This window comes from Anopheles maculipalpis, chromosome 2RL, assembly GCF_943734695.1.
Source record: "Anopheles maculipalpis chromosome 2RL, idAnoMacuDA_375_x, whole genome shotgun sequence".
In the NCBI taxonomy this organism is placed as follows: Eukaryota; Metazoa; Arthropoda; class Insecta; order Diptera; family Culicidae; genus Anopheles; species Anopheles maculipalpis.
Window position 1 is genome coordinate 66,666,370 of NC_064871.1, and position 17,730 is coordinate 66,684,099.

The window sequence follows — 17,730 nt, forward strand, 5'->3', positions numbered from 1 at the left end:
TTTTTGCGGTCGTAGCAACCTTAGAGGGTGCACTGATTTGGTGAGTGTGGGGTGAGGAGGTGGTTGATTGACATCATCGTCCGACCAACTTACTCTCTTCTCTTCTCTCCCTCTCTCTTTACGGTTGCTTCAAACACGCGCGAGAGCGTAAACTAATCGGGGGTGGATGGTTTATTTTTCTCTTCCCAAATGCACTTTCGGTGGAATTGACTGGCAGGTTCAGTGTGCGGGGTGATGTAAACAAAAAGCTTCCAGCTCGTTTTTTTTCCCAATGTTGCAGCGACGCACAGAGGCCCACACATTTGGGGGATGCTCAATTTGGAGAGCGCCAACAGAGTAACAGGTTACAAACACACACGCGCATAGTAAAACTTGGTTATCAGCACACACTGTTAACGGAGTGTGTTGTATGGTACGGTCAGGCACACATCACCTCACTCGTACGATGCAAGACTCTTTCTGTGCCGTAAAAGTGCAAACTTCACACAAACACACACACATACAAACAGCTGTTTCGCGTTGCATTGGTGGCATTCCGCAACGTTCGCTGTTACGGTTGAAAATTCCAAAGAGAAGCATCCCACCAACCCACCCGCTGCTATTGGCTCGTAGTGGCCCAGTCTTGTTGGTACCTTTAAACGCGCACGTACGAAAACCATCAGGCGGCGCGTTGCTATAGCAACCGAAAGCAAGCGCTTATTTTGCTGTGCGCGTTTTCGTTTCGTTTCCGCACTGCCCTTTTTAGCGTCCGTTGTATTCCGCTACCTGTTTTCAAACGAACTTTCCGGCCATCCACTTTCCACCGCAACGGCGGCACAAAGCATTGAATTCGCTCGAAAAATCGTTAAAAACTCCCTGCGTATGTTTGCGCTTGTGTGTGCGTGTGCAAGCTAAGGGCAAAAGGTACGACGAGGTGGTAGGGCGGCAGCAGGCCCAATCTTTCATCTCTTTCGGTGCGTTTCTTTATCCTCTTTACACAATCTAACGCACGCGGAAGGATTCGTTATCCTCTTTGCAACGGATGTTTCTTCGTCCCCTTTTTTCCTTCTCGCTCTCACACTTGCGTGCCTTTTTACACCTTCCACGCTTGTTTCACCGTTTGATCCCGGCCCGCCACAAACGCACACGGAGGTTTTCTTTTCTTTTCTTTCGTTCCATCTCACGCACCATCCAACTTGTGTCGCAAAAATCTTCCATCGGATGTTTTGTTAGTTTCTCTACTTCGCTTCGCACTTTGGAACACGGTATGCACGGTACATTTTGGAGAGCAACAATGCACCAGTTCTTACCCCCAGAATGCACGTTTTGCCTAACGCGCACATTCCTTCGATAAGGAAGATGAGGATGATTCGGAGATAACATATTCGCAACACCCTGCCCAACGGAGACGATACGTACTTGTAAATCACCGGGTTAAATGAATGAACTGGTTCCAATGTAGGATATCACTGTTCGACTTTGAGAAATCACTGTTTACGGTCTTTGAAGTGGATGAGGATAGAAAGACCGTTCGTTACGTTCCGTGTATCAGTTTTGTTTTGCACGTCCGACACACCCAACGTCGTTTGTACCAAATATTCAACGACCTTGTTTCGCACTCGTATATATATGGATTTGACATATGCGAGCTGTCAAACTTCGGCCAACTTCGGAGACGTACCCTACAAACAATTTCGAACGCACTCCGTAACTGAGTGCCATGGGTTCCCTTATTCTTCAGTCTGGTAAGGTAGTCACGCACGTGCGATCCGTACTGATGAAATTACCTAAATAACAACTATTTAGAGTTTTTGCAATACAAATTTGTCTTTATAAGTATATTTTGTCAATAAGGTTGGTTAATACACAATCGTTTGTAAAATTCCTCCAATGAAACATGATGCGGGACTGATCGTGTGGGGATCGAACCATGGCATTGACATTTATTGCTTATGACGGTTTCTGGAAACCAAAATGAACGATCACGAAACGGATCAAATTTCTTATCATAAATATCTCTGAACAGCCTTAGAGCCCTATACAAGTTATGGAACTGTTCATCCATCATAATTTAGATTGGAGCAGAATCAAACATGCTAGTTGTTTCATCCATAATTTCCAAAATGTTCGAATTCAAATGCTTCTACTTCATATTTTACCAACTGATTGTGATTCACTACACCTACACCTTAATGAAATAATTAAATGGTATATAAAACAATAGAAAAAAATAAATAAAAATATTACTTTGAACAATTTTGTGCACATCTATCCGATTGAAATTATGCGAGAAAAATTATTACTCTTTACTTTACAACTTTAAAATTTACATACTATTCGCATTGAATTTATTTGGAAGAAAAATACATATTTTTTGACAGATTTTTTTTGCTTTCATTTCAAGATTTTCAAAACAACGAAGCAGCAGCCTGTATTTCACACCTTAAGTAATGTAGCCAAAAACACAATAATGATCGATATTATAAAAATTATGAATTATATGGTAACACCTATCCAGGGTAGTTGGGTAGTTCTGAGGATGAAACGGGGATGTAAAAAAGGATATGTTTGCAACATTTTCAATTCACTTCAAATATTGATCGCTCTTAACTTACCCTCATAGCGATGACACCACACCCTTCCACGTTCTCCAAAACATGTGGAATAATCTCGAACGTAATTCATATAAAGTATGTGCTTGAATTTTCGTTGTTCGTTGGAAAAAGGCAAAACTGATTTGCATTCACCGTCAGAAGAGTGTTATCTAAAGCACTTTTCACGATGCCATTATAATTTTGACGAGATTTGCCTTACGAGTTTTCCAAATTTATAGAATACGATATTGATTGTCGGTCGGCTAATTCTAGCACAAATGAATATCAATGTTCACAATACTATGAATGATTTTCTCTCGGATTGCCAAGCGAAAGGGCAAACTAGCTCTCGTTACATTTGAAGCACGATTTTCCGGTTTACCATCAAATATCAAATACTGAATGCTTATCATTCGAAAAAACATTTTGACGAACTGTTTAATTCTTACGGTCATATAATATTCGTACAAATTCGTGTTTGGAATTACATATATGCATACAACTGATTCAGCATTATAAAAAGCTACATTTTTATATACCTGGTATAACAGATTAATTACAGAACACACACAACTCTTTGATTTACTGATTAATGTCCATGGTTGTTCGCCTTATTGAATTACACATTTACTTCAAACAAAATTGAAAACATTAAGTTTTACCGAAAAATTTTCCAGAGCAATACGTTCGTCACAGGTATGAATTGATTATATTATTTTAAATTTTAGTTTAAACTAGTGAACCTGAATCAGGTGTAGGTAAACTGTTTACCATGTTTTACGAATTGATGAAGATCTTTTTTTAATTAAATAATTTGTACAAAGAATTCATCTGTTTCAATGCTTTAAAGTTGTGTAGCATATCTGCTAAACATCTCACTAGAGTATACATTATTTCGCATACAACTAGCGTTACGTAGCAGAAATTCAAGGTGAGCAGAAATTCACCAATTTATCAAATAACCTGCATTAACCAAGAACGTAAGAAATGTACATTCAGCTATTTTAACCAAGTAAACGCCTTAACATGAACATTAAAACACTGACCAACGCGCCTGGCTAGCGAGCGACGCAATACAAAATCAGTTCAAAACAACCAGCGAGTTCAGACAGTGGTCAGCAACACAAAACAATAAAACACAAACAAGTAACTTCATCCATAGCAAGCACATAGATCAAACGACGAATGATATCCGACACATTTCTTGCAAGTGCAGCAATCAATCGCATCGTGACACATTTTATGCTTACGTAAATATTTTTGTACTAAATGCAACGGCAAAAAGAACAACCACTAAGAAACAATCTTAACAAAAACGAGCAAAAACTATTGTAAGAATTGGGTATAAATAAAGCGGTCTACGAAGCCTTCGGCCCCAGAGAGGCAGATGGAAAGAGAAAATACAACAATCTAAACCTTGCGTGCAATTCTTTCTAGAGGTTCGAGTGTCCCCCTACCCAAGGTAAGGCCTCAAACCTCCAACATGCCAGTAAGGGATATTCCTTCTGAACATCCAAAGTCGCCTGGCCGACTTGCTCCGCCGATGAGCATCGAGAGTCCCCCTACCAAAGGTAAGGCCTCGATGTCTCCAACTTTCCAGTAAGGAAGATTCTCATCTAGAATCTTCAGATATTGGTCCGCACAGCTAGCAATCACGTTGTTCCGTTCTCGTCGCGATTATAAGTCCGAGATTCTTCTTCTCCACTACATGACGACCGTCCGAGTAATTTCTTCTTCCCACCACATGGCGTCCGTGAATTTCTTCTTCCCACCACAGTTGAATGCAAGTTAAAAGATATCGGGCTTTTAGCAATCAGTTATTTTAAGGCTCAGTTATTCAACCTTTTCCCTTTCGATGTAAATGTACTTTCTGCGTGCTTTTGTGTTTGTATTTTTATATGTTGATTTGATAAAAACGCATGTTTCGTAATTTCTTAACTTGATTTGTTTATCGACGAACCACATTGCCTACTCGATAGCGTAAAAGTATACAGAAAATTACATGAAAAATTATAGAAAAAAAAAATTGTTCACAAACACTAAGATAGTCATGCTAGGTTCGAACGCATCACAAACATAATTAAAATTACGGCACATACGGAACGAACTGGTCGCAAGATCCGAAAACTGTGCGCCGATCATCCACAACGAGCAAGGACCGCGCCTGTAAAACACGGACACGTGCGTAGAAATCGATGGCCAAGTGCAACATTCGACGTAGCCCATTAACAGAACCGCCACGAACATTCGCCCGGCGTTCAGGATCCTTTCCTCGAGTGCCTGGAGTCCAAGCAGCGGGCAACTGGTGCAAAAGTCAAGGTGGTTATGCCAAGAATGCAGAGCAATACTAGAAAAACTTACTCTGAATGGACTCATACCGTGCGAGTGACCGAGTGTCCATAGACTACCAAACGACCAAAAGCTGCATTTCGCCTCACAGAGTTCTAACGTGTCAAGTTTGGATCAGGAATTAAACAGCACAATTGAATCTTGGTGTGACCTGCTGTCCTACGGTAATCGTATAAAACAGTTTTACATCGTCAGCGTAAAATAGATGGTTGTTAGCCGGTAGAATCGTTGAGATGTCATTGACGAAGATGATAAACAGCAGTGGTCCGAGGTTGCTTCCTTGCGGCACGTCTAAATACGCCAGGATGGTCCTCGATGGAATGTTGCCATTCCGTATCAAGTATGAGCGAATTTAGAGATACGATCTTATCCATGCTATTTATGAGTAAGAAAGTATAAAGAATGTATAATCTTTTAACACATGTTTCTGTTTTATTCACGTTGTTTGCTTGCAGGTTGGTTGGCTTTTGCATACTGTTAGGCGTATTTCTTTTGTTCAGTGTTCAGTGGTCGGCTATTTATGTTACCCATCCAGCTAGATCGTTTTTCAAAAATGGAGAGATGAATGCAATTTCAGAACGGCGCGTGCAGCGCAAGGCTTCAAGTCTTCTTCTTCTTCTTCTTGGCTTAACGACCTTCTAGTCACGCCGGTCATCAGATGGTTTGCTAGACTTGCCGATAACCACGCAGTTGGTCAGCCCTCACTACGCGTAGACGGTCCGAATGGGATATGAACCAGGGTCCTGTCGTTTGAAGACCGACGCCGCTGTCATCTATACCACCCACTCAAAAGGTTTAAATGTTAAAGGTTTGTGATAATTTATACTTTTTTTCCTAAATTATTAGCTATTAATCTTCTGAATTTGAAATGAGCTGGGTAAAGCGCGTAGGCATGCGTTCCCGGTCTCTATTACAGGTTATTTCGATTGGAAGTGAAGATCAAACAGAGAGATATTGAATAAAATAAAAATAGCACATATTTTTAATGTGTTAACTCATTCTTCATATTTCAGCTCCGAATATTAAAGCAACCTATTTTTAATCTTTATGAATCACTTTGTTAAAATGTTTATACACCTTTTAAATTTAAGTCGAAAATTTATAAAATTGATTAAGAAGTTTTGTACGCAAAGTCGCAAAATTATCGTTCAACATACCTTCATGTATTAAAAACAGTGGAGTAGAAACAGGTCCGATGGTGTAGCCAGTCTTCAAAACGCAGGGTCGGAGTTCAAATCACATCTGGACCATTTTCACGTAGTGAGAACTGACTATTAAGTCTAAGTCCAAGGTATCAACAAGTCTAATAAGCTTTATTTACTTCTTTGGAACGATTGACATGGAAGTTGATTTTTGTAGGGGTTTGATTTGAACCGTTGTGGTGACTGCTCCCACTAATGTCACGCCGATTGGTCCTGTGAGTCTATTACATAACAAATTGTATTAATACACCACCATTGAGCATTTTCTCATTTCAAATTTCAGTTAAGAGCCACTGTTTCAGACACACAGTTTTTTTTTTCTATTTCACACATTCTTAAGCTTTATTCTATCTAGGTAAACATTAATTTAAAATTGCATTTCTAGTTAAAACTAACACTTTTTATCGAACCTGCAACACCTTGCAGTTCGAAACCCAGACGCTAGAGTACACTTTGTTTCTGCACTGGTTCTAGGGCACAATGTAAAAGTGATGGTACATCCCTGTTTGTTCACCTACCACGGTTTGCTACGAGCGTAATTAGATGCTGGTAGTTTGTGGTGGTGTTAGCGGCGTCCAGGCACTGCCGACAGTGTTAAGCGATGTGCGACCAGGGCTCTGCGAAAGTTGTCCCGTCGATCCAACAGCATTCGGCGACGATGCAACCGAGTTCAGCCCACTGGCAACACTGGTCGCAACCGTACCCGGTGTTGGTTCGGGACTTTGATTCTCACCACATTGAGCATTCGTAGTTCCATGATGTTGGTGTTGATGCTGCTGGTGATGATGGTGGTGCGTAGAAAGCAATGGAGAACCTTCGCTTACGTGATGTCCGTGATGGTGGTATTGCAACGGAGATGGTGCCGCCGGTTCCAGATGTCTGTGCGGTGCTCCCACAGAGGTAAGCTCCGTAATGTCCGAGGGATGGTTGTAGGTGCTACAATGTACAGCAAATACAATTACAAACTAATCTTACAGCGTGTTGAAGCAAAAAATGCGCCTTAAACATACTTAATCTCTCCTATCATCGGGATGTACTCAGCCGTCGGGTAGTGGTACGTGCTTTGGTAGACACTGAAATCACTGGCACTGTGCCAAGAGGTGGAGTAGCCTAGATTCGTAATGGACGGCGCATTCAGAACGTTCCCATACAGCTGGTGGTTTGGGGAAACTTGCGTAGGAGTTGGATGGTAAATCTGCAATTGGAAGTAGCGTTTTAGATATGGTCTACTGATTGGTCTGAACTGATGTTTAACTTGTACCTGATGACTGGAAGGAGTGTAGATTTGCTGGGGAGATCCAGCCGGTTGGTAAATGCCTTCCATCTGCGCACTAGACACGGGAATGTACTGTGGATGCTGAGGTGTTACCGTTGGATGACTTGCTGGATAGGTTGGTGATGACGTCGCATAGGACGGTGATCCGTTCGATGGCGTAGGCGAAATGTTGGGGGCAATCGAATTAGGACTGCCTGGGTTAGTACCGAGAGATTGTTGTACCGCGCCCGACGGATTGCTCCAGTACGATCCGCTCGGAGTGGTCTGAGTTTGCCACGTCGAGGGATAAGATGAGAAGACGGGTGTGGACACCGAGTCCAGCGGCAGGTACGAGCTGTGCTGGGGCGAGGAGCTTCCGCTGGTGTTTCGCGAACGTTGGGTGGTGTAAGGTGTGACACGATTCGTCCGGGCCACGGTGTGCGTATGCTGGTAGGATCGATCCACCTGGGCCTGCAGGGGTGATTGAGCCGTCGCATAGGAAGGATGAAAGTTAAGCCAACCGTAGGTGGAACTTTCGCGCGAGTACACCGAATCGGGACGTTCCTTCGCGTCGAGAAACGCTTTCGCAAATGGGTTGTATTTGATCTTGAGCGAGGTGACCTCCTCGTTCTGGTACGCCGTTACGGCGATGAACTGCGTCTCTGGGAACGGGTACGTGTGAACATTGCGCTGATCGCGCGCATCCGACACCACCTGCACCAGATGCACACGCGGCTCGTACTTGTGCAGGGAGTTTAGCATGATCTGACCGTTGCCGTTCGTTTTGTTGGTGAGCTTCACCTTGGCAAACGAGATCGGTTCCTTCATCCAGTGCTGACCAAAGTTGGGCGACTCCGGGTGCACGTAGACCGGGTTCGGTGGTGGTGCTTCTGCCTTCCCACCGGCAACCTATCAGAAGAAACAAGGGGAAAGATCATGGGTGAGAGAGGATGTATGGGGCGAGGACGCACATCAATCGCGGACTGTGCAGCACGGTTTCGCGATGGTTCACTGCAAATTGCGGTGCAACGATGCGGCCCCGGGACATGAAGCTTGGGACGAAAAGCCCTTGCAATACGGCCATCGGTGTGGTCTATTCTCATTAGCACCCACAGGGGTGGAATTGTTGTTTCTGTGCATTAATTAGCATAATGTAAATAGTTTGTTACGGAATAAACAAGCGCTCTTTAGAGATATGCTTTACAGGAGGCCCTTTGCGTGCGGAGACTCGTGTAAAGAAGGCAGTGATGACTTCGAAAAACTACCCCACCCGAGAAGATCAAGATGAAGCGATGAGCCGCAACCAGTAAAGGCGGTGCACAATCTATTTCGCAAAAAGCCCACTACTCCATAGCGTTGCATTGCCGATTCGAAAGAGCCATGTTTGTCTAATCATTACTGATGCACCGTCCCGGATCTGTGGATGCGATCTGTAGCTGTAGGTTTTTCTACTTCTAACTGGTGGCTGTTTCCATACGCGGCAGACTTACCCATTCGCCGTTGACGTACTTCCAGCGGTGCGAGTCGACTTGCGAAAATTCCAACAGTACCGTGTACATAGCTGTTGGGTCGAGTCCGGTAGCGGTCACTTTTACTACCGGAAACATTCGCCTAGAAGAAAGTAATATGATGAGAATGTTATCAATTATTAAATTAGTTTTTACATTGATTCAAAAGATATATCGTAATTTATTAAATCCCTCATACGAGGCCAAAAGAATTTTTCATGGTGGGAAGTTCTAAGACGTTTTTATTTTATTTTCTTGAAGGTTGCTAAGTGCACAAGATGCTAGGCAGAGATCGAGTGTTAAATAATATGTCCCACACGATTACGTCATTTACATAACGCAAAGAGACGCCACGGGAAATTCCAGAATAAAACGTCATCAAAATAACCAGGTAAACCAGTCTTACTTACAAAGAGAATTAGTCAAACTAATACAAACACCGCGGTCTGATTATATTATCATTAAAATGATTATTTGTTTGCTGATATGTGGGAGCTTTATCAAGTTTTTTGTACATTGGACACAGTACAACAAATGGAATGTATTGAATGATCTAAAGCTCGACAAAATTTTTGAATACTTGACTGAATGGACCATGTCCTCTTTATTATAAGGCTATAATAATTTATGTTACAGATAACAAGAGAGGAAACAGGAAAATTACTTATTTTGAGGCTGTATGGTCTAGTCATCAAGGCATGAGGTTTCCGTAAATTTCAATCATCATAAATGGTGGAACACTTGCGTTATTGTTGTGCGGGTTCTGTAGTTTAAACAATGTCTCTCAATTTTCTGACATCAGTTTAACATCAACATTCAACCTGAACTATAACTCTCTCGAATGATATGATTATTATAAATTGAATTAAATGAATTCAGGGTTCGGATTCTAGCAGAACTTGCAAGATCCATCCAACGATCTTGTTGAATCGAATCGTTAACTTCAACCATAAGAATGTACAAAAATGATCGTTGTGCTAGATAAGTTTTAGTTTTTAAATATCTTTTAGAAGGTGTCAAACTTGATTTTGAAAGTATAAAAGGATCTTTGTGTACCTAACAAATATTTATCATTCACGTACCTGCCATTTTTTGTGACGATCATTTCGTTGGTCAGATTCTGGAAGCGCAACCAAAGATCCCGATCGTCCAGCGTTACCGAAAGGCTTCGATCTCCTGCACCACGTCCCATGATCGTGGATCCGGACTGCAGCAAGGTTCCACCAACCGTAGAGCCTCCGCCATTGCCCGCACCGGTGTTGGTCCCATTCGGTACAGATCCACCATCGCTACCATTCATTCCACCACTCGTCGGTGTGTTTGCCGACCCGGTTATTATTGGATCGATGGCGGATAGTATGTGTGACGTCGCCATCTCATCGACCGAACGCATCGATCCGCTGGCTGGCTGGAGAAACGGGAACGAAACGCTAGAAAAGCAAACAAAATTAGTAAATAACTGGTAAATGGTGCATTTTCAACTGACCTGAAATGCGTAAGCAGGTTGTGGTCAGATAGGCCGATGCGTTTTAAGAAGGATAAAGCGTTACAGTGACACGCTATCGCGATTAGAAAGTTTCTGCAAATGATATGCTTTGCGGTCAAAAGGCGAGATTGTGATGAGCGACAGTCTCAACCGCACTATTCAGTTATCCAACTTCTTAATGCAGCCACGGCTATTAGGTAAACAGCCCTCGATCGGCAAACACTGGCCGAGAAAACACTCACGAAGAAATGTACAAATTTTTCGTCATCACGCCATGAGATCGTCATACCCTACCGATGGTATGAGAGTTGAACCCGGACAGCAACGGGTTTAACCTGGAACGTTTATGAAAAATGATCGTTTGTTCAAACAGCGATCCGGTCGAACGCAAACAAATCGTAAAATAATGTTCGTATATGTGCGTGCACGGCTGCGTGTGTGTGTAAATGTGTGTTGCAGGCCACGATCCGCTTGAGTGCCCGGCCCCGAAAGCTTGATCGAGAGCTCCGTTTACACATTCGAGGGGCCCAAATCGATCCTTGGAATTGGTGGGCAAATCGAAACAGGTAATTTTTGGGGGAAGTAACCAAGTTTCGTGGACCACACAGACCCATCCGCTTACCGGTACTGTGAAGCCCAAGAGGATAGGAGTGTTTCGGAATGGCGAGAAAAGACAACCGGTGGGTTGTTGTTTGATCATAACTAAAAAAAAGGCGAAGGGAAAGTAAAACGCAATGGGGAACATACGCATAAAATGGAAGTCTTCTTGTTGTACAGCAACTCTTTGTAAAGATGGTGGATGTCAAACTGGGCAACCAGCGAGGGGAAGGAGCGTGAAAAGTTAGAATAGGACTACATGATTTCACAATTGAGTATTATAATAAGGTAGAAACTATAAATTTATGAAACTCAGCTACAAGAATATTAGTTGATTTTGCATTTAAAGTATTTTCCACAACAACGTTCTTATTGGTTGGCTGCAGTGTCGTTGGGTTAGTTCTCTGCCTCTTCTCAACCTCGGAAGAAGTGTCATATTCAGGTCCGAAAGCTCAACACGGGTCAATTGCCCTGCTGGGCTGGGAACATGGCTTGAGTTTTGAATTTAACCTAAGTCTTTCATCAAAATTATTTGTGCATAAGCACGTATACAAACAGAAAACTTGAAAGCATTGATCCTAAAGCTTACACTAGAAAAGTGTGATTTTTTGTATCCGTGAATGTTCAATTTTTTTATGGAGACTTCTATCAACTTGTATTCGGTGCATTTTATTAGCAATGGAGGAATTTCTTAAGGTTATTTTATTTTAAAATACAAAAAAGTTGACACCTTGAGGAGTGCAAAGAAGCAAAAGTATTTTAATTGACGAAAGGAAATAATGGATTGAATTTTTATCATAGAGGAGCTTACAGAGAAGGAGATTAAATCTCGAAGTCTTCGATTTTCTAGCTAGATAATACTACACTGAAAGGTAACAGTTACTAAATTATGGTTTGATTGGTAAAGTTAGGCGGTCTCATACATTGGCGTTCAGTTTAAGTAGCTCAGTTCAGATTAATGTTTTTTTTTTTTTTTTTTGTAAGAACGGCCTGGACGTATTGACTTATGAATACCACGTAGTAAGATAAGTCAGGCCTCACTACGGAGAGACGGTCCTGATGGGATTTGATCCCCGGTCATGCCGTTTGAAGACCGAAGCCGCTGTCGCCGACACCACCGAGCCGCCCCGAAAATAGCATAGTAAAAGCTGGTGTAGCCAGCCCAATGGGGGCGGCCCAGTGGTGTAGGTGGTGGCGTGAAGGACGGAATTGAAATCCCATCAGGACTATCCCCCTGTGTTGAGGACTGACTATCCAACTACGTGGCATCAGCGAGTCTAGTAAGCTATTATATGGCCGGCGTAACCTAGAAGGTTGTTAAGCATTCATTCCTTGAGTCATTAAGCCACCTTACCAGAACTCTGGCTATGCGTAGATTAGGGTTAGCCTTTCCGCTATAAAACTAGCAAAATTTGTCGTTCGTTTTGTTTCTTGGGCCGTTCTGTTCCGATCCTTTTTTTTTGTAATAACAACCTGGCCACATTGCTTGACTAATGAATACCACGTAGTGAGGATAGCAAGTCCTCACTACGGGGGGAAGGTCCGGATGGGATTTGAACCATGGTCCTGCCGTTTGAAGACCGGCGCTGCTGTCGCCAAACCACCGAGCCGCTCCTGATCCGATTTTTTTAAATCGTTACTTCAATACTTTGGTTACGCTTCATTTTGCTCATGACGAATTTATCTAAATGAAAACAATATACCTTTGATTACCTGTTACTTTAAATGTACTATTTTGAGTAAAAAACGTTTAGGATTCAAACCAAGCAAACAGAAAAACGTAATCAGATCAAATACCATCTATACCATCAGATCAATATCTAAACTAATTTCTTTTGGGATGAAAGATCCTTTAGATGACATGGATGTTATCTAAGGGATCTTTCATCGTTCGATTACACATCTTTGTCAAATCTCATTCACATCATTTATCCATATTTATCTGGCAATCTTATAAATAGCCGACATGTCCTATCAAACCATTACGTCAAAATAAAGAAACTGCTGCTCCTTACTGTGACTAAAAGAAAAATAAATGGTAATAATGTTTTAGCTAGCTTCTATTGTACAGAATACATTAAAGAAATACAAGGCTATCTGTATTCCCGACTATGTCATTTTTTATGGATCATATATTTGGCTTTTTATTGCATTTCAATCACATTCTTCAAAGGACAATTTATAGTCGATGAACATAAATATTGTTTGACAAGGATGTTTAGCAAATATTATGAATGTTAAACAGATAAAACCCAAAACTGTTCAATCTAACCTCCTACCAGCAGCATTAAAGCGCTTCAGTCCTTCCGTGTAGCATTTTTACGCACAATTTTTGCCGGTCCACACCGGTAGGATCAACCGCACGCTACCGGTTGTAGATGAACTATCCTAGACGAATTAACATTCGGGAGCTTACGTGGCTGGCGTAAATTGCCAACGTACATAGGACCCGTAACGTCACGACACCTCTCGATCAGATGTCGATCGTCCGTATTTAATTCACTTAAAAAGCTGCCCCAAAACGTATCTGGGTGATTCAAGGTTTCCGTTCCTATCAACTGCTTCGCATCGTTCTTTCACCCAGTTCAAGTAGACACGCTCCCGGGTGTGACGTATGCGGTATCACGTGGTGCGTTCCAAGCGAAACGTCACGAAATACGCAACCGCACGCGCAACGTTTTATCAGCCGGAACGCGTCCGATCTTATCGTGTTAAATGCAGAATTAGTGTGTGAGCAAACAAAACGTACCCGTAGCCGTTACTCAGCAAGAAATGTCAAAATGCTAAAGCCGACGAAAAGTACGATTTGGCTACTGCTTTTTTCGATGCGGCACATAAAATCAAAAGACTCCAACATCCAATAAAGCGACGAACGCCGAAAAGTTGGCTTGACTTTGGTTGTCTTTTTTTTTGAGTTTGCGAGGTTTTTTTTGTGTGTGCATTTTTTCGGTTTTATTTTCAATCCTTTCAAAATACCTTTAAAGCGCAACGGTTTCGATGAACTAAGGGAAGAGAAAAAGAGAGCTACCAAACTCCCGCCAGAACATAATACGAAGAAGCCTATAAAGCAAAGCAGGAAAGCCAGCAAGCAAGAAAGAAAACCGGCGTGGAACATAAATCAGAGAAATATTAATTGATTCATCAACAAAACACTCGAGCAGGACGGTTTTATGGCCGCTTTTGCACCGTTTGCGGCATGGTTCAAACTCGCTCCCCAGATTGGTGCGCTGCCGGTCGTCGGAGTTGCCCGGTACCGAATCCGGTGAGGATTGCACATACCTTGCCGGCAGTGAACGATTGCCCAGATGGAGAGAATGGAGAAGAGAAAAAAAAGTACAAAAAAAGCAATAACAACAACATCCAAACTCGCCTCCAACATGGGACTGTTCGGCGGGTTCTTTTGATTTCATTTTCCCACCGAGGTCTGAGGATGGCACAGGTTGAGACGGAAAGGTTGGGAGTGCGTTCCGAAAAAGGTTAAAGCGTTGTAAATTACACTTCGGGCGTGCTGCGCTGCGTGGTCAATCGATGGAAGGGTTCAGCTACATATTCAGCAAGGAAACGATGCTCCCATTTAACAGCTTGATGTAAGACAGGTCACCAAGTTTGATATTTTTTCTTCGTGAAGCATACAGCCTGCATGTATGCAAATTAAAAAAATCTGTACGCCTTTGATATATTTTAGTTTTATAAATATTTTGTAAAATTCTAAACTATTCTTTAGAACAGTGATTTAATTATCGTTTGCATAAGCTTTACTGCTTTTCCTTATGTGGCATTCTTAACTCATTCCGAATGACGAATGAGTCTCAGTTTGACCTTGCCAAGTTGATCATCAGACAGCCCGTTGAACGGCTTCTGTGCTGTGCGGGGTTGTCCGTGGCTCTTACAATCGTGGCTCATTCTCGATCGGATTTAAAGCTCCGGCGGTACATCGGTACCGAGATTGGACCCTTTCGCGGCACCGCAGCAACAGCAGCACCAGAACCACCGTTGCCATAAAGCGATAAAAATTAAATGATATTTTCCAATAAAAGAGATAAAAATAATAAAATATTGATATTGGTCCCGTGGAGTGGCATCGACGATCGAGTGTTTCCTCTCGACATCGCTCGCTCCATTCGGGAGCCTGCTGGTTCGAAGCTCTCCTCACCGGAACGTAGAGTTCGAGACCCCTGACATGCCCACGAGATGCAGGAAGACCATATTCTCATTCCTCGAGAGACTTCACCAGACACTTGAACGCCGCAACCGGCGTTGATGCTGCCGCCGTTACAGCCTCCAGTGCCATAAAAATAATATGGCAGGGTATTCTTTTACACCAGAGCCGTATCACGAGCGAGTCCATCGGAGAATCCAAGCAGTGTCCATTGCCATATCTGTCGAGAGGCTACGCGATGCTTGCGAGCGCCCAACGATGATCGAATGGTGGATGGTGATCTGAAATAATTAAGACATTTCCGATGGTTGTAAAGACACGCTCCGCTCGATAATCCATCCTCGGCCGTACGGTTTAGAAAAAAAGCCGCTTTGCAAAAGCAGGCTCCGGCGATTCACCCGAAGAGGTCAAACGCGATCGCAAAACGATGTGTGAGCTTCACCACGTTGGTCAACTGTTGGCCAGGGAAATGGAACAATGCGTTCAAAAGATTGATCGAAAGATGAAAAATTCAACCAAAAAGCAAAAACCGACCATCGTTGAAAAAGTGAGAAAGATTGAGAATGACGATGGTACGCACCCGTAGCGCGACGCACGGAGACGCACCGGTTCCACACTCCCGTCGTAAAAAATTAACTCGTAATTTGAATTGTATCACTTTCGAGTGTTGCTAAGTGGCAGGCTACATGTCATGATGTGTTAATTAGGTGTTTATACATTTCTGAGCCTGCGAGCGCACATTCGGGCCGAATTTTCAATCCGAGCGTACGATACAGGCGGGGAACACACGGAGGGGATCTGGGATGACGTTCCAGAGGAGTAGAGAGACGAGTGGCGAAAAGAACGAATGACTAGAAAATGTACTTTCAAAGGGGCGAAAAATTAGTTCACGAATTCTGGTCTTAATGTGCGAGCAAATTTTTTTCAGAGCTGTTAGGGAAAGTGTTACTGAGGTAGGATTGGATGTTCAGTAAATCATAACATAGTTTTAAATTTGATTAAAATATCTTTATGATCAAATTTTGATTTATATCATTGGCCATGACATTAGTATACAACATTTAACTATTTTAACCCACTATGGATAAGGTAAACTTGCATGGTTGAAGAAATATTGCAGTAAATTATGTAGGAATTTAAAAAATATTCTAAAACATTAGAGGTAGCACTCTCCGGGTAAGCTTACGTTGTTCAAACGGCAGAACGGGGGATCGATTCCCATCTGGACCGTTCCCCCGTAAGATTGGAATTAAAATCTCATCCGGACCGTCTCCCCGTAGTGAGGACTAGCTACGTAGTCTATGGGCAAGTCTAGTAAGCCATGCGATGGCCGGTGTGACCTAGTAGGTCGGTAAGCTAAGAAAATGAAGATTTTTAGAATCTCCGGTTGAAATATTCATGAGATTAAAATGGCACGCATTTTCAGGCGGTTTGGGTCTTTAACTGAATGACTATTTCACAGATTATGCTTGCCAATTTTGTGAATTTATACACAACAAAATAACTGAAGTATTATATTAGTTAGTTATAGTGTTTTACGGCATACACAGATGGAATATTGAAATATTATCAGTTAACATAGAGCAGCAGCAGCAGCCACTGTATAATTAGTTTTTATTCCAGAGTGTAGAAGTTCCCAATAACCCCGTGTCTTGATAACCACTGACAGATAGCTTTGAATTTCACCACAATATATCTACTCCTGCGAACGACAATTATATCTAATTAGACATATTTCTGAACCCTTGTAGTTTTAAATTTCGTTATTAAATGAATCAACAATTGACGAAGAAAACCGACGAAGAAAACCAGCTGAGAGGATCTTGGAACACCAACTAAAGTTGTCAACGAAAAGGCTTTCTGGAAAGGAAATCGATTCAGCGATTATAAACAGAAACATCATCTGTCATCTTCTGTCAAAAGATAAAAATTTGAAAAAGTATTGCAAATATTTTGCATTGTTGTAACAGGTATTGCATAAACCTGTATTGCAAAATTTTAATTTTAAAATTTGCCAAGCGTTTCTGAAGCGCTTCAAATCGTTTAAGCAACTATTTCCACTTCAACCTAGCGTTTGTCCTGTTCAACTTGACCACTGTCGAGTCACGGCGACGGTTGTCCAGTTAAACCTACTCGATGTCCAGTTCAACTTGAGCGTTGTCTAGAAATTGTCTAGTTCTACTCAGAAACCCTGTATCGCCAAATGGTCTTAGTTAAACTATGATCCGTGTGTCACATGATCCATTTGAACGGTGAAGAATATCTTGGCCTAGGTAAAAATCTAATACACAATAAGCTTATTTAAATAGATTCGACCGTCCTTGTGATAAGCATTCAGAATGAGCTGATGAGGGCGCTTTGTAGAAATTATCTTTTCAAATCTATTCGCATTGTCTGTATAAAGTGCATCAATCTGATTTCAACAACGACTAATAGAAGATCAAATTTTTATAAGAAGATTGGATCGAATCAATTATAACAATACGGCACTGGACCGTCATAATTAATTATAAATTGGATCGAATCATACGAACATTTAGTTTTACAACAATCACAGCCAGAGGAGAGACATTTTAATCTCCTCTCAAATTAAGTCTATTT

The 17,730-nt window shown here is 42.0% G+C and overlaps 3 protein-coding genes across 3 annotated transcripts in view; 1 reads left to right on the forward strand and 2 right to left on the reverse strand.

The window, feature by feature from the left end:
• The window catches only part of LOC126556255 (39S ribosomal protein L15, mitochondrial), a 416,466-nt gene that overhangs the window by 110,379 nt on the left and 288,357 nt on the right, over nucleotides 1-17,730 (forward strand). The gene's annotated exons all lie outside the window — the stretch shown is intronic.
• The window catches only part of LOC126556015 (maltase A3-like), a 252,849-nt gene that overhangs the window by 19,303 nt on the left and 215,816 nt on the right, over nucleotides 1-17,730 (reverse strand). The window lies entirely within an intron of this gene.
• LOC126556002 (T-related protein) lies at nucleotides 6,664-10,312 on the reverse strand. The gene is made up of 5 exons (XM_050211159.1): nucleotides 9,970-10,312; nucleotides 8,870-8,990; nucleotides 7,386-8,288; nucleotides 7,135-7,319; nucleotides 6,664-7,060 (listed from the first exon to the last, which is right to left on the reverse strand). Exons 1-5 carry the CDS (start codon nucleotides 10,278-10,280, stop codon nucleotides 6,664-6,666), a joined length of 1,917 nt encoding a protein of 638 aa, XP_050067116.1. The 5' UTR covers nucleotides 10,281-10,312.

Bases quoted from the DNA above. Each gene is read 5' to 3' on its own strand.
- LOC126556002 (XM_050211159.1), bottom strand. From the start codon at position 10,280: ATGCGTTCGGTCGATGAGATGGCGACGTCACACATACTATCCGCCATC. The intron at 7,320-7,385 runs GTACAAGTTAAA...TTCCAATTGCAG, and splicing joins ACACTCCTTCCAGTCATCAG to ATTTACCATCCAACTCCTAC. The intron at 7,061-7,134 runs GTATGTTTAAGG...TGTACATTGTAG, and splicing joins CCGATGATAGGAGAGATTAA to CACCTACAACCATCCCTCGG.